The following is a 13610-nucleotide window of genomic DNA, read 5'->3' as shown; positions in this document are numbered from 1 at the left end:
TTGTTGGGACTCGAGCTCAGCCTAAATATAAACAAGCAACACAAAATCTTAAAACAGAAAGCCCAAAAAGCTAAGTCCGCGCGCAAGCGCAGTTGAAATGGCAAATTTGTGATAACCGGGATTTGACGTCTACTTCAACTGCGTATTTCTCGCATAGACTAATAATAAGAGTAGACCGAGCTATGGCAACCCTTTTGCTGCTCATAAACCAAACCATGTGACTGGTGGATATCCTAGCAACAGCGGGCGTTAATCGTAGCAGACGATCAACGCCAACGCGAAATAAAATAAATAGAATTGGTGGAACACGGAAGAATGATCTTTTATGGAGTCCGATTTGTAAATTTGTTATTCTAAGTTGTAAATATTTTGTTAATATAGTGAGTTTTTCCGTTTAGATAGCATTGTGCATTTTCTTTAGTCAATTTCAATAACTCTCTAACAGGGTTGGCAAAAACCCGGGTTTTTTTTAAAAAGCATATGGACCCACGGTTTTTTGGGTTTTTTTAAATAAAACCCAAAAAACCCAACTAAAGATGGGTTTTTTGAAAGAAATGTGGGTTTTTTGTCTTTTTTTTAGGGAAAATGTGGGGTACTTGTAGCATATTGTAGCGTAAGTATATGGACAAAGCGCAAAAATTGTCTTGGGGTACAAAAGCTGGAAAACTAGTTAAAATTCAGCGTTTTCTGAAGAAAAGTATAAAAGACGACAAAACCCAAGAATGGTGAAGTTTCAGATTTTTTAGTTTTCATGATTACCAACAGTTAAGGCAAAGTTACTTCTCGAGTGAGAAAATCTATTGTTCATTTTTAATTGCTACTACTTTTTTTTTTTTTGCATTTTACTTTCCTGTATTTCATTTTTATGCAAAACTACTGTAGAACCTCGAGTAGTTTTTACTCCCTTTTTACTGAATTCCAGCTTAATCAAGATATTTCTTTCAATTTTATGTTGCCAGTTTTTCTATTTCTGTGTGCAAACTAAGAAATATTAAACTTTTTCGTAAGATAATGAAAATACTGTACATCCTGTTCCGTTTTCTGCCCGACTGTTTGAAAAATCTGTTAATTTCTAAAATATACCTTGTGTTTATTCGAGATTTGCGACGTGTTTGTTTGCAGGAAATAATTCACATGAAAGCCTTTTAGCTAGGGTAGTTTCCTCTGCACAATCTGCAAATATTGGGAAAATCAGACGTGACAGGACTTAGTCAAAATAATTTGAGTCCATTTATTTATCAGTTAAAGAAAAAAGTTAAATATATTTATTTAAAATCTTTGAAACATTTTTTTAATGCTGTTAAGAGTTGAGAAATACTATTTCAAAAAATTCATTTTTCATGTCCAATGTCTGTGGTGAAGAAGAAATGAAAAAGAAGTTTAAATTGTAAAAGTATTTAAATTAATTTTTTTAAAAACTTCTCAGAAAATTAAAAAAAACCCAAAAGTGGGCTAAATAATGGGTTTTTTTAAATGGTTTTTTTTTCAAAAAAACCCATTGGGTCCGACCCAACTGGGTCCAATCCGGCCAACCCTGCTCTCTAAGCAATAAAAGATGCAAGCGACTAAGAAGAATCAGCAAACGGTAGGATTTTTACCTACAGTTTCAATTTAAGATACCGATTAGTACATTTTTGCGTTAACGCAAAACGTTTACGCCATTTCGTTCACGCCAACGCTGACAGCTCCAAATGAAATAAAAGTTACCGAAAACTGATCAAAAACTATTACTAATGTCAAAATAATGCATAACTAAAAGAAAAACAGTTCAATCTCTGCACCTGGAAGTTTTTTTTAATGAAAACACATTGTCTTAAAATACATGTCGAGTGCCAAACTATAGATAATGCTGCCATCTAGCAACCATGCTGCCAAAGTCTTCGCCAAGCCCTTCCACTAGTCACATGATACATCTATGAACCAATTTTCTTTATCAGCAAGAATGAGAAAGCTCGGTCTACTCTTATTATTAGTCTATGATTTCTCGAGATTTTATTTGTATCGGAAACATTATCTCAATGATTTAAAATTTTTAACTGTTGCCATCTTATGTTTGTTAACAAATAAAATATTTGTAATTAATTCAAGCAAGGCTTTTAAAATAACTTCCAATTTTCGATCTTTGCTTTGCTTTTGCGATAATTCGGAAATGAGGTCGTTTCTAAAATTTTAAAAGTATTTTTTTCTGAAAGAACATGCTTATAAACATAGGATCTAATCATTTTTTAAATAATTTGTTTAAGTTTAATATTTTTAAAAAAATACTTAAATTAGAGCCGCTATATAGATAGGCTAATCTTAAGCTGATGCGTCGGTTCGTATATATAGAGGCCTTAACTTAAATCGGCAAGCTTTCATTGTTTATATTTCCTGCCGATGACATCAGAAATGATGAAATGCCATTCTGTGTTGCCATTCACACACCACAATATTTAATTCGCATCTTTACTCACATGTATTGGCAACGATATGGTTGATAGCAAGCGTAGAGCGCAATTTTAATTAGCTTCTTGATTATCATAACGTGGAAACAAGGTACCAAATGCGCCAAAGAGCATCATTCGTGACGTCATCAAGACCCCGTCTTGTTTGCAAAATCGGACATTTTAAAAAATTAATTGAAAAATAACTGTTGGGAAAATAAAAGTATTTTCTGGGTCAGTGGCATTTTTTTTTTTTTTTTTTTTTGCTTATTCTATCAATTTCAGTGACTAAAAGTACTACTTTTGACTGAAGGAAACCATCCCATTGGGACGGTCCTCAAGTTTTTTGTGTGCGGAATTTTATTTTTTCTGGGAATATTGCTTTCTCCTCAAGTATGGGGAGGGGTCAGAATTCATAAGAAAAAAGTTTCGTGATGCATGGCCACAACATACTAGTTTACATTTGTGTTACTCGCCAATGTTTTTAAAATTTAATTTTTTAAAATTAAATCGGGCAATTTTTTAAATAAAATGTGTTTTGATACATAATGCCACAAAAAATTTAAAACTATTTATGGGTTTTAAAATTTTAATATAAAAGTATAAATGTCACATTAAAAGAAACAAATTAAAAAAACCTTTAAAGCTGGAAATTCCTAACAAATTGAACCGGAAGTATGACATTTTCAACAGAAAAGTACAGCATTACTAAGCTAATTTTTAATAAATTTTACTCTTTGACTTTATTTACGAACATATTCCTCATTCAGTAAATTACCGCCCAATAGCCAGGGCTAAATCAGAAATACATGTCATACACCGCCAGCTCAGTCATTTCCAGCCGAGGACTGCAGTTTCGTGTTTATTAGCACTCATCAGCTCGACATAGGAAAGTGACTGAGCTGGAGATGGAAAACCTCTTAAGGAAGCCAAGAGTGCCAAACAAACTGGTAGCTAATATACTGGTTAGCTTCCAGTTTGTTTGGCACTCTTGGCTTCCTTTAGAGGTTTTCCATCCCCAGCTCAGTCACTTTCCTATGCCGAGCTGATGAGTGCTAATAAGCACGAAACTGCAGTCCTCGGCTGGAAATGACTGAGCTGCCGGTGTATTTCATATCTCATCAAAAACAACCCTGTTGTAAAAATTTCCCCATCAAGAAAACCTTTAACTTTTCCGCACAAAAAAAGAAAACCTACATCCTAAACCCAAAAACCAGCAGCCATAAAAAGTTATGATATCTAGTTTGCCCGCCAAGTATCTGCCAAACTATCATCCTCCCTCTTCTCCTTTTTCATCACAGCTACTTCCATTAGAACCTCCTCCCACCTTCAACTCCTCAGAAATACGGATAGATCTTTTAAATTGTTTATATTGTTTGGCGGGAAGCTTTTTGCTCACCAAAGCAACCACTTCACTTTGAAAAGCTTCCCGCCAAATAAGATAAACAATTTAAAAGATCTATCCATATTTCTGAGGAGTTGAAGGTGGGAGGAGGTTCTAATGGAAGTAGCTGTGATGAAAAAGGAGAAGAGGGAGGATGATAGTTTGGCAGATACTTGGCGGGCAAACTAGATATCATAACTTTTTATGGCTGAGGGTTTTTGGGTTTAGGATGCAGGTTTTCTTTTTTGTGCGGAAAAGTTAAAGTTTTTCTTGGCGGGGAAATTTTTACAACAGGGTTGTTTTTGATCAGATATCACATCTTTTTGCATTGATATTATTACTTTGTCTATATTTTTAGAATTGAGAACTTCAAGTCAGAAAATTTTCAGTTGAAACAACGCTGCTTTGAGTTTTTAAGGAACAATAATGGTTAGCCTAATTTTACGTCAAGTTATTTTCTGACTATTAAGATTCTATGTTCATTTTGCGAGAATTGGACGGTTTAAATTTTATTGCAATCCTTGTATCCTCTCTGTTGCAAAGAAAACTTCTTGAATAATAAAATACTATATTTTAAATTATATTGTTTTCAAGTATTTTACAACTTCGCAATAAATTCTACTACAGTTTCTTATTTTGACAGATTATTCAACATTTTCATGAAGGTTTCTTTAAATGTGTTACAGCTTGAGGGCTACTTTAATCTAGCTTTTCACTTTCTTGTTTAATTTCATTTTTTCTTAAATCGTGGATTATTTTACGTTTTATGGGATAATTTTAATTGTTTGGTGATTTATCTTTTTCTTGATAGAAGTCTTTGTCTTGTTTAATACCTAGTTTTGTTTAAAAGTTCATTTAAAAAACGAAATAACGCATGTTATCACCAAGCAAAAAAAAAAAAAAAAACTAAGCCATTAAATATTTTAAATTTGAATGTGTCAGAAGATCTATACAACTTTACTCGATGTCAAATCACGGATATCCCAAATTTGCCATAGCGAAAGCGCATGTTGCGCGTGGACTTAGCTCATTGAAAGTCTTGCTTAAATTAATTGCAAAAATTTTTTCAGCTAACAAATTACTGCAAAGCACGGATATCCACACACGTATTTCATATATTTTCAATTCATTATGTGTTGTTGGTGAAAAATCCATTAATTTAGAAAATAAGCAAACCAATAAAAAAGTGCTATTTTTCGCTTTCAATTAAAAAGTTATATGTGCCGTATTCATATGCGTACAGTTTCATATAATTTGTCACGTAAAATATTGTGATGGTTTAACCCCAGTTTCGTGCCGACATTTAAAATTTCTTCCCTCCATAAATATATAAAAACTGAAAAACAGGGGGAAAGAAATTTCGTATCGGCAAAACTTTGGGGGGGGGGGGCAGAATTCTAATCTCATTCATTAATTTGTTTCTCTGCTTAAGTATAAACAAACAACATAGAATCTGAAAACAGAAAGCCCAATGAACTAAGTCTGCGAGCATGCGCAGTCGCTGTGGCAAATTTGTGATATCCGCGATTTAACGTCTAGTTGCAACTGTTGGATATGTTTTAGTCTTGATTGAATTTCATTTCCTAAGACAACTTTGGAATAACTGTTAGATCTGTTCTAACCTTGCAATTGCAGTCCGAGATAAACAAACCCTATGAGCTGAGAGTAAGTACATGATAATTTAGGGAAAATTAGTGATTTTCAAACTTCAGTTACTCCGGCCCATGATGTCCCTGGGGGTTGAATTTTTGTATATGTACTCAATGGCCCCCCAAGAATATGTATACAAAAAATCATTACCGTAGCCCCCCGGGGGGCTGTGATAGAACCCCGGGAAGGTACAATTTGGGGGGTAAAAACGAGGGGGGAAGGGGAGGGGGGTCAAATGGCACAAAAGGCACATCAGTAGGGCACAAGGAATGTGTGTGCGAAATTTCCGCTTGATTCCTTTTTTCGTCTGGGCTGTAGCCCTGTCAAAGAAAGCGAAAACTTTTTTGAACAGCGATTTTATAACTTTGATACCTCCTCCCCCTGATGGTCCAGGGGATTGTATTTTGGTTTACGGCGTCAGGGTCCACTAGAGATTGAGTGTACCAAAAATCAACTCCGGGGGTCTTCATGGGGCTGAGATACAGAGGGCTGAAAAACCCAAAAAACCCGAACTTGTTCTGTCGTGTAATCTTGGTCGTTTTTATTTCCTTTCGTCTTTGGCGGTGGATTTGCTTCTGTTGGCTGCTGACGTTCGGTTTCCTTGGCGGGGCGGGGCGCTTTCGCGCCCCGTAATATTCCTTATTGTTAAATTACAATAAAAATATGTAAGTGTTTTCAAAGAAAACAAATTTTCGATGAAATTGGGCAGTCAAAAATGAACACTTGTACGCTAAGAATTTTAGATGAATTTCTCTTTCATGATCTATAAAAACTGCTGTAGTAGGTGCAAGGACTTCTGAGAAAAAAGCAATAATATTTATTTGTTACCTTAAAAAACAAGCCTGTGAATTTTATTTGGAAAACTTAGCATGTTTTTATGACATTCTCACATCAAAATCTGAAGCATTCTTAGATTTATCTGCAAAAGCAAACAATATTAATTTTTTATTCAAGACTTGGACGGATTCAAGGCTTAAATGGGAAACATCAGAATACAGCGGCCTGCTGCAAATTCCAACCAACTTCATATGGCTACCAGACTTGACAGTTCATAACAGGTAAGGGTCATCATTTAAAATCGCTGTAGCACATCTTAAATCCTTTATTTACTGGAGGAATTTAGTGACACAGAAAGCTTTTTACTTCCTTTTACAAAAAAGAAAGTATTGTATTCGCGAAAAAATTTTCACTCAAAAATCGGCTTTAGTTTCCATTTTTTTCACCCCCGAATGAATGTTGAGTTTTTTTTTTCGACCCGACCACACGTGGATATATGCCTACGAACCTACAGACACCCGAAATATCCATTATGACGACCCCCGAGTTAATTACAACGAATTTTCTCGTGACGTCCGTATGTACGTATGTATGTGCGTATGTGCGTATGTGTGTATGTGTGTATGTATCTCGCATAACTCAAAAACGGTACGTCCTAGAAAGTTGAAATTTGGTACGTAGACTCCTAGTGGGGCCTAGTTGTGCACCTTTCTTTTTGGCTGTATTCGGATGTTCCTAAGAGGATCTTTTGCCCTTTTTTGGGGGGAAATTATTGTTAATTTCGATGTAAACTCAAGTGGTGTTATAATATGTCGGACATTGGCCATATATCACCTTTTTTTGGTCGCCAAGATTTGTCGCCAACTTGGCGACAAATTTGACGGATTTTACTTTATTTTTTATTAAATTTGGTTTTAATTTGGCCATTGTTGGTGACATTTAGAGAGTAAACAATTGAATCACATTAAAATTACCAATAATGGGTAAATGATGTTAAATTGGAGTAAAAGGAAGTCATGTGATGCACACATCAGCTCGTTTTTCATAAACTTTTAAACTTTTTCCGCTGGAAAGAAATTTACAGTTGCCTCTACCAAAGCAATAGACTGCAACTCACAATAAGGCGGTTTAGTGATCATCTTTTCTTTTTTTACAGAATAAAACATAAGAATTAAGTGAACAAAAGAATCTTGATGTGCTTGTGGATCGTCTTTCTCATCAAACCCTTTAATTAATTTAAAATTTAACCCCTTAAGGTTCAATTTTTCTGTTTCAGAAAAGCTGGCAAAAAATGATCGATTTTTTTTTTTCGAAACAGTAAGTGAGTATATAACTATAGTGAAAGTTTTTTTTTTTTTTTTGCAATTTTAGTTGTATGGGTAGGAGGGTGACTAGGGAATGGAAGATGAAGTAATAGGTATTTCTAAGAAAATGGAAGTTTGGACAGTTTGATCACTTCTTTGTTTTGAATTTCTAGATATAAACATCAAACTAAATCCAATTGTCATACTTATAAGCATAAAAATGGCTAAAAATTCAATTAAATTGAATTTATATATTACCTTTGCCCCACAAAGTAACTGCTTTGTAATAAAGAACTACTAACAAACTTTTGGCTAATTTAAAAAAATGCACGACATGGTTTATACAAGACAAATTGCAGCATAAGTATTGCCATTTATGGCTAATAAGTTCAATTAGGGTAGGCTCTCTGTTTAACGACTTTCAAGGGACCACAAAAAATCGTCCATAAGTAGAAAGCGTCCTTAAATAGAATGCTTTTAACATTATAGTAGACCATCTGGGACCGTGAAAAGCCGTCGTTAAATACACTGTTAAAACCAGAAGTGCCACAGGGGTAAAGAATTTCACCCTAGGGTGAAAAAATGGTGACTCAGGGTGCAACAGAGGCTAGGAAGTGTCGTTAAGGTGCTTTTGGTTCCTCAGTGGGGAACAACGTTAACTCAAGTGCTAAAAGACCATTCAATAGGAGAGCGACTCGTTGCGCATGCGCCCTGACAACAACTCCAACGACAACTTCAGTTTGAATGGCGAACGAAGGAAGTTGCAACGAAATTTACTTTCACATTGAATGAAGTACAAAACTGAAAATTTCGTGAATTAATCTTCGAAACCTCGCGTAAGTAAAGGCATTTGATCATATTGTAGCTCTTAGAGCGTTCGAACATATTTAAAGTGTTTAAAGTACGTTGACAACTGCTTATTGTTCCGTTTACCTTTATTAAATATTTAATATCTTGCTATTTATAGCCTGCAAAACTGTTACCTAAAACTATCTATCAGTACTATCTTGAACAACAGCAATATTAAAAATAAAAACTTTAAATCAGCTGATAATTGAATAGCTAATTCCGGAATAAAAATGCATCGACGCGACGTGAGCAGCCTATATACCAATGTATATTTCTTCTCAATGAAATAACTACGTAGTAAAAACGAACAGAGCAGCAAAGGCGGAGGGGGAAAAAACGCGTAAAAAGAAATCTCTCTCACTCAGTGTGACTCATGAGTTTCACATCGTGTTTTGGTTAACGTATCTTTCTTAGGCATTATTGAATGAAGCGAATGTAGTTAGCTACTCGTTTTTATTTTTAATCTGACGGAAAACTTGACATTGGAAAGAAGGGCTTTTAAATTAGTATTTATCTTGTACGCATAAGGATACTCAAATATTGAATCTTATAATAAGTATTGATATGTTACGCTCGATTAAAATTTTAAGCGTTAATGAAACGCTTTTATTTTCCCATGATTCTAATCTAATGTTACCTAATATTTCAGGTTGTTCCAGCAAATGATTGATAAATACCTTCCCTTTTCATTTTCAGTACGGATCATGCAGTAAAAGTTGTCAACAACATATTAATTACTGAGCAGTCCAAGTGTGAATGCAAGAAAGTTAGTGCACGAACAGACAAATTAAAGTCATGAACACTTATAAACTATGTTCGAAAGTTGAAATGTGATCAAATGCCTTCGTATGTATAAATCAAAATAAATAAAACACAATTGTATTCAAAAACTCACACAACACGGGGGGGGGGGGAATCTCTATAGGAAGCAATAAAGGTGCCATTTTTCCCATCTAGGGTACCATCTTTCACCTTCGGTGCACGTTAGGTGAAGGGAGCCAGTTTTTCACTCTTGCTAAAGGTGCAATTTCGGCTCTCTTTCGGGTGCCGCTGGTGAACAAGCGTTTCACCCCTGAAAGGTGCCAAACGCAACCTGTAGTTTTAACAGTGTAGAGAAAGTCGTTAAATAGAGCGTCGTTAAACAGAGAGCCAACTTTATAGTCTACTCTATTTATTTTTACTTGAACGAATCTCAGACGATCATTAGAAATACAAGATGCCCGTATGACACACGGGCAAATGTGTTAGGTGGTTAAAGCTTGCGAAGATTTTTGAGCTATCACTAAAATAGGAAACTTTTGGTGGCAAAAGAAACGTGAGCTAAAGTGGACGAAAATGTAAAACATTTCAAGAAATCTGAATAGAACTACCAAAGTTGTCCAAAGCGGAAACGCCGACATATTTTGGCCTGCCAAATGAAATATTTTACAAAAGGATAAACAAATCCATACTATTTCTTTGTTGAACAGGTGTTTGACTTTTGAACACGAAATTGTTGGTCCAAAATAATAATTAGGATGAGCAAAAAAAAAAAGACTTTTTTGAAACATTGTTTAGAGAGCCTACGTTTTGGACAACAGGCTCTGTGAAATATGGTATTCATGTGAAATAATGCTGGTTTAAGTTTAATTCAAAAGTTTATTTAGAGTACGTATTTGGTGAAACAAAGGGAAATTAAAAGGACAAAATAGGAAAAAACACCTCTGTTCATTAATGTTTGAAGTCGGAATTAGTTTCCAGCTGCAAAATAAATATTACCCTTCCGCCTTCAAAGAAATAGATCATTTTCTCTTAGAAGCACGAAACTCTTTGAAAAAAAGCCCCCCCCCCCCAACCCCGCAACGGTTCTTCGCATTCTCCATGGCGCGATAATTAGCTAGTGATCATCGGTTTAACTTTAGAGTGCTTCAAAAATTACTCCCCAACTTCGAAAGGAAACGGGGAGAGAAAAGAAAGTCAACTAACGACTCTAATTCTTTTGCCCCAAAATCAGTCCAACTCCGACTCTTGACTGATCTGCCCTGACAAAGTTGCGGACTCGGAGAGAAAAATGACCGACTCCGATTCTTAGAATATTAAAGCCATCAACTCTCAACTCCGGCTCTTTTGCCCCAAAATCATTCCAACTCCGACTCTTGACTGATTTGCCCTGACAGAGTTGCGAACTCGGAGAGAAAATGACCGACTCCGATTCTTAGAATTTTAAAGCCATCAACTCCCAACTCCGGCTCTTTTACCCCAAAATCAGTCTGACTCTTGACTGATCTGCCCTGTTAGAGTTGCGGACTTCGACTCTTAGATTTTCAAAGCCTTCGACCTCTTTACTCCTATTCTTTTACCCCAAAATCAGCCCAACTTAATGACTCCAGGTCCGTAGCCCTGGTTGCAACAAGTGTAAAGTTCGAGTCTGTGAATGTTTCCTTCTAATTCGTTGTGTGGTTGCAGCCACAGCCGCAGTGTGAATCCTGCCCAGGACGTGCTGGCAGTGGTAGAGCCCAGCGGAAAGGTGTATTGGGTTCCGCCTGTCCTGACGCAAACCACTTGTGCCTCCGACGCTATTAACTACCCCCAAGACGACACCACTTGCAAGGTTACCTTTGGTTCGTGGGCGCACGATGGATGGGAGATTGACTTCCAGAATGATGATCATCTTTACATGGCGGAATTTGCTAATATTAACCCCAGGTATGTAATATGCTCAAAAAATATGACTCGCCAAGATTTCGAAAAGTTTTTTTCTAATTTTTTTTTTAAACGTCAGATTAAAAACTAAAATGTTGTCTTAAGTATTGTCATCACAAAAATTTTAATGGTAACAACTTGTCATTTATTTATTTTTTTTAAAGAATCTGTTAATATACGTTTATCAACTAAGGTAAGCGCACCAGTAGTGGCCACTTCAAGATACAAACAGTCGAATCTCAATAACTCGAAGTTTATAGCGCTAATATTCCTTTATCCCAAAGTTTTCATCGGGTCCCAAACTCTTGAGACTGTTGTGGAAACTTCCCATAATTAGAACTACCAATAACTCGAACGTTTTAGCTGGTCTCTTGGTACTTCGAGTTATCGAGAGTTGACTGTACTTAAAAAAATAGGATTTCAGCTCTCCCAATGTGTAGGATTCAAACGTACAGAGGAGGTAATACCAAAGAATACTATGGTTGGTAATACCTCCTGCACGTTGATGTAGTTTTTAATCCATTGTGAGACCTCAAATCTTATTTTTTCTAATGTAAACTCTAAGAAGCACTGGCCACTACTGGTGTGGTTTCCTGTAGGTGGTTAGAAATTAAATCTCTCCGGCACTCTCACATATACTAGGCGATCTAAAGGTGTAGATAATCAGTTTTTTCGATGAGAGTACTTGAAATGAGTACATTTAAATATGAACTGATTTCAATGACGTTCTCCAAGAGACTAGCTGATAAACTACACATTTAGCTTGCGTTCGACGAACCTCACCGGTCAACCGGTGAGTAACCGGTTGCTAACCGCAGCGTTCTATCATTTTTCGGTTACCTCCCTGGTTACCATTTTAAGCTGTTGATTGGTTGATTGAAGCACGTGATCATTAGCCGTCACGTGATCGGTTAACCGGTAGCGACCGGTTGAGCTCGTCGAACTCAAGTTTAGATAACCTACCTGCACATGAATGCAAATTGTTAAATAAAAGTGTATTTCAATGCGTCTCATGTATTAGTGCAGCCACAATTTACCATCTGGGTTCGGGGGGGGGGAGTTGGTCATCATGTATATTAACTACCGCTTTAAAATTGGTAATTTCTATTAAATCTTAGGGGTTCTGATGCCTCATGGGTCCAGTAGTAAGAGCCATTGTCACTGCTGCCTATCAATTACCCTAATAACACGGGCATGATAGCTAGCAAAAAAAGAACCTGCCACTTCTCCAGCGTTATAACGCAATCCTAAGACTTCTCGCCAAAATGTAGAGAGACAATGTTTTAATATATCTTTTTATTGGCGAAGGAACAAACTAACTACGTAGGTTAATCGTTGAAAAAGTTTTTTTTTTTTTTTGAATCTCTTCCATATTTCCAGTTTATTGTGGAGTAGTATGTGAAAATGAAATGGTCAGTTTTTCGACAAAAAGGGAACTAATATCCTACATATTCAACAGGGTTCAATCTCTTATACTACTACTGTGCGAGTGATAAAATGTAGCATGCATAAAGACTTTTGATCCACGACATTTCAAGAAACAAAGGGAAAAGGAGGGATTCCCTTTTAAAGGTTCTACTAAGAGTTAAACGATTTGCTATTGCTAGTTTTCGACTGGAGACTAGGCATCGGTATCTTACAAGACATTTATATAGGTTCAAGGACACCCATATGCAAAATTTTAAGGGGGGGGGGGGCTCAAAAATTTTAACCATGGTTTAGCAGAATATTTTACCCATGGAAACCGATTTCAGTACAGATTAGAGGTATTAAAATTTGACAGTTTTAATAAATTATTCATTAATGGCTGGAAAAGAAATTTTCATACATATTTGCAAAGAAAACAGCATTAAAAGCAAGAAAGTTCTCATTTCTGAGGGGGGCTTGAGCACCCCCCCTTGCCCCCCTATATTGGTGCCCCTGATTAGGTTTCAAATCTTTTCGCCTCTAACTGTGTCTAATGTGGTAGAGATGCTGTTATAAATACGTTCCACCATAAAAAATGCCCTGGAGTGTCTGGAAATGTGTATGGTAGGATTTGGCAAATAGAAGGAAAAATGAGGATATCAATTCATGATTTATGGACGTTCGCTGACTTTTTCATTTTTATTATTGTCCTTTTTTGAGTGTTTATTTGTTTCAAGATATCACCTGTAGTGCCAACCTCGAATGAAATTGCTAAAGATTTAAACACCACACATCTATTCCTCATTTACCACATCTTATTCCGCAACAGGTGGGAGTTGATAGAGGAAAAGGCGAGACTACACCGGAACGTGGAATACTACGAGTGCTGTCCCGAGCCCTACCTGAGCGTAGAGGTGATCCTGCCCTTGAGGAGGCGCCCCCCGCCCGAAATCGAAGCCACCCGTGCGCCCTGCATCCTTACCACTGCCCTAGCCCTCGCAATTTTCTGGTTGCCACCGGACTCCAACAAGAAACTACCGTTCGGAGGAGCCCTCTTCACTATCCTCTGCCTCCTCCTCGTGTTTGTGGCCTGGAACACCAAGCACCCCCTAGCGGTCACTTACGCAGGTGAGA

At 36.5% G+C, this 13610-nt stretch overlaps 2 protein-coding genes across 2 annotated transcripts in view; one reads left to right on the top strand and one right to left on the bottom strand.

Annotated features, from left to right (window-relative positions):
* LOC129224166 (uncharacterized) overlaps window positions 1–13610 on the bottom strand; it is a 245757-nt gene that overhangs the window by 212350 nt on the left and 19797 nt on the right. The gene's annotated exons all lie outside the window — the stretch shown is intronic.
* LOC129224168 (neuronal acetylcholine receptor subunit alpha-10-like) overlaps window positions 1–13610 on the top strand; it is a 37934-nt gene that overhangs the window by 17023 nt on the left and 7301 nt on the right. Inside the window, exons 4-6 of the mRNA XM_054858584.1 lie at window positions 6412–6515; window positions 10833–11072; window positions 13306–13604. Of these exons, the coding sequence (XP_054714559.1) occupies window positions 6412–6515; window positions 10833–11072; window positions 13306–13604 (643 nt within the window). The remainder of the gene's footprint in view (window positions 1–6411; window positions 6516–10832; window positions 11073–13305; window positions 13605–13610) is intronic.

This window comes from Uloborus diversus, chromosome 6 (genome assembly GCF_026930045.1).
Source record: "Uloborus diversus isolate 005 chromosome 6, Udiv.v.3.1, whole genome shotgun sequence".
NCBI classification, from domain to species: domain Eukaryota; kingdom Metazoa; phylum Arthropoda; class Arachnida; order Araneae; family Uloboridae; genus Uloborus; species Uloborus diversus.
The sequence above is the reverse complement of the archived record's forward strand: the minus strand, read 5'-3'. Positions and strand labels throughout refer to the sequence as shown.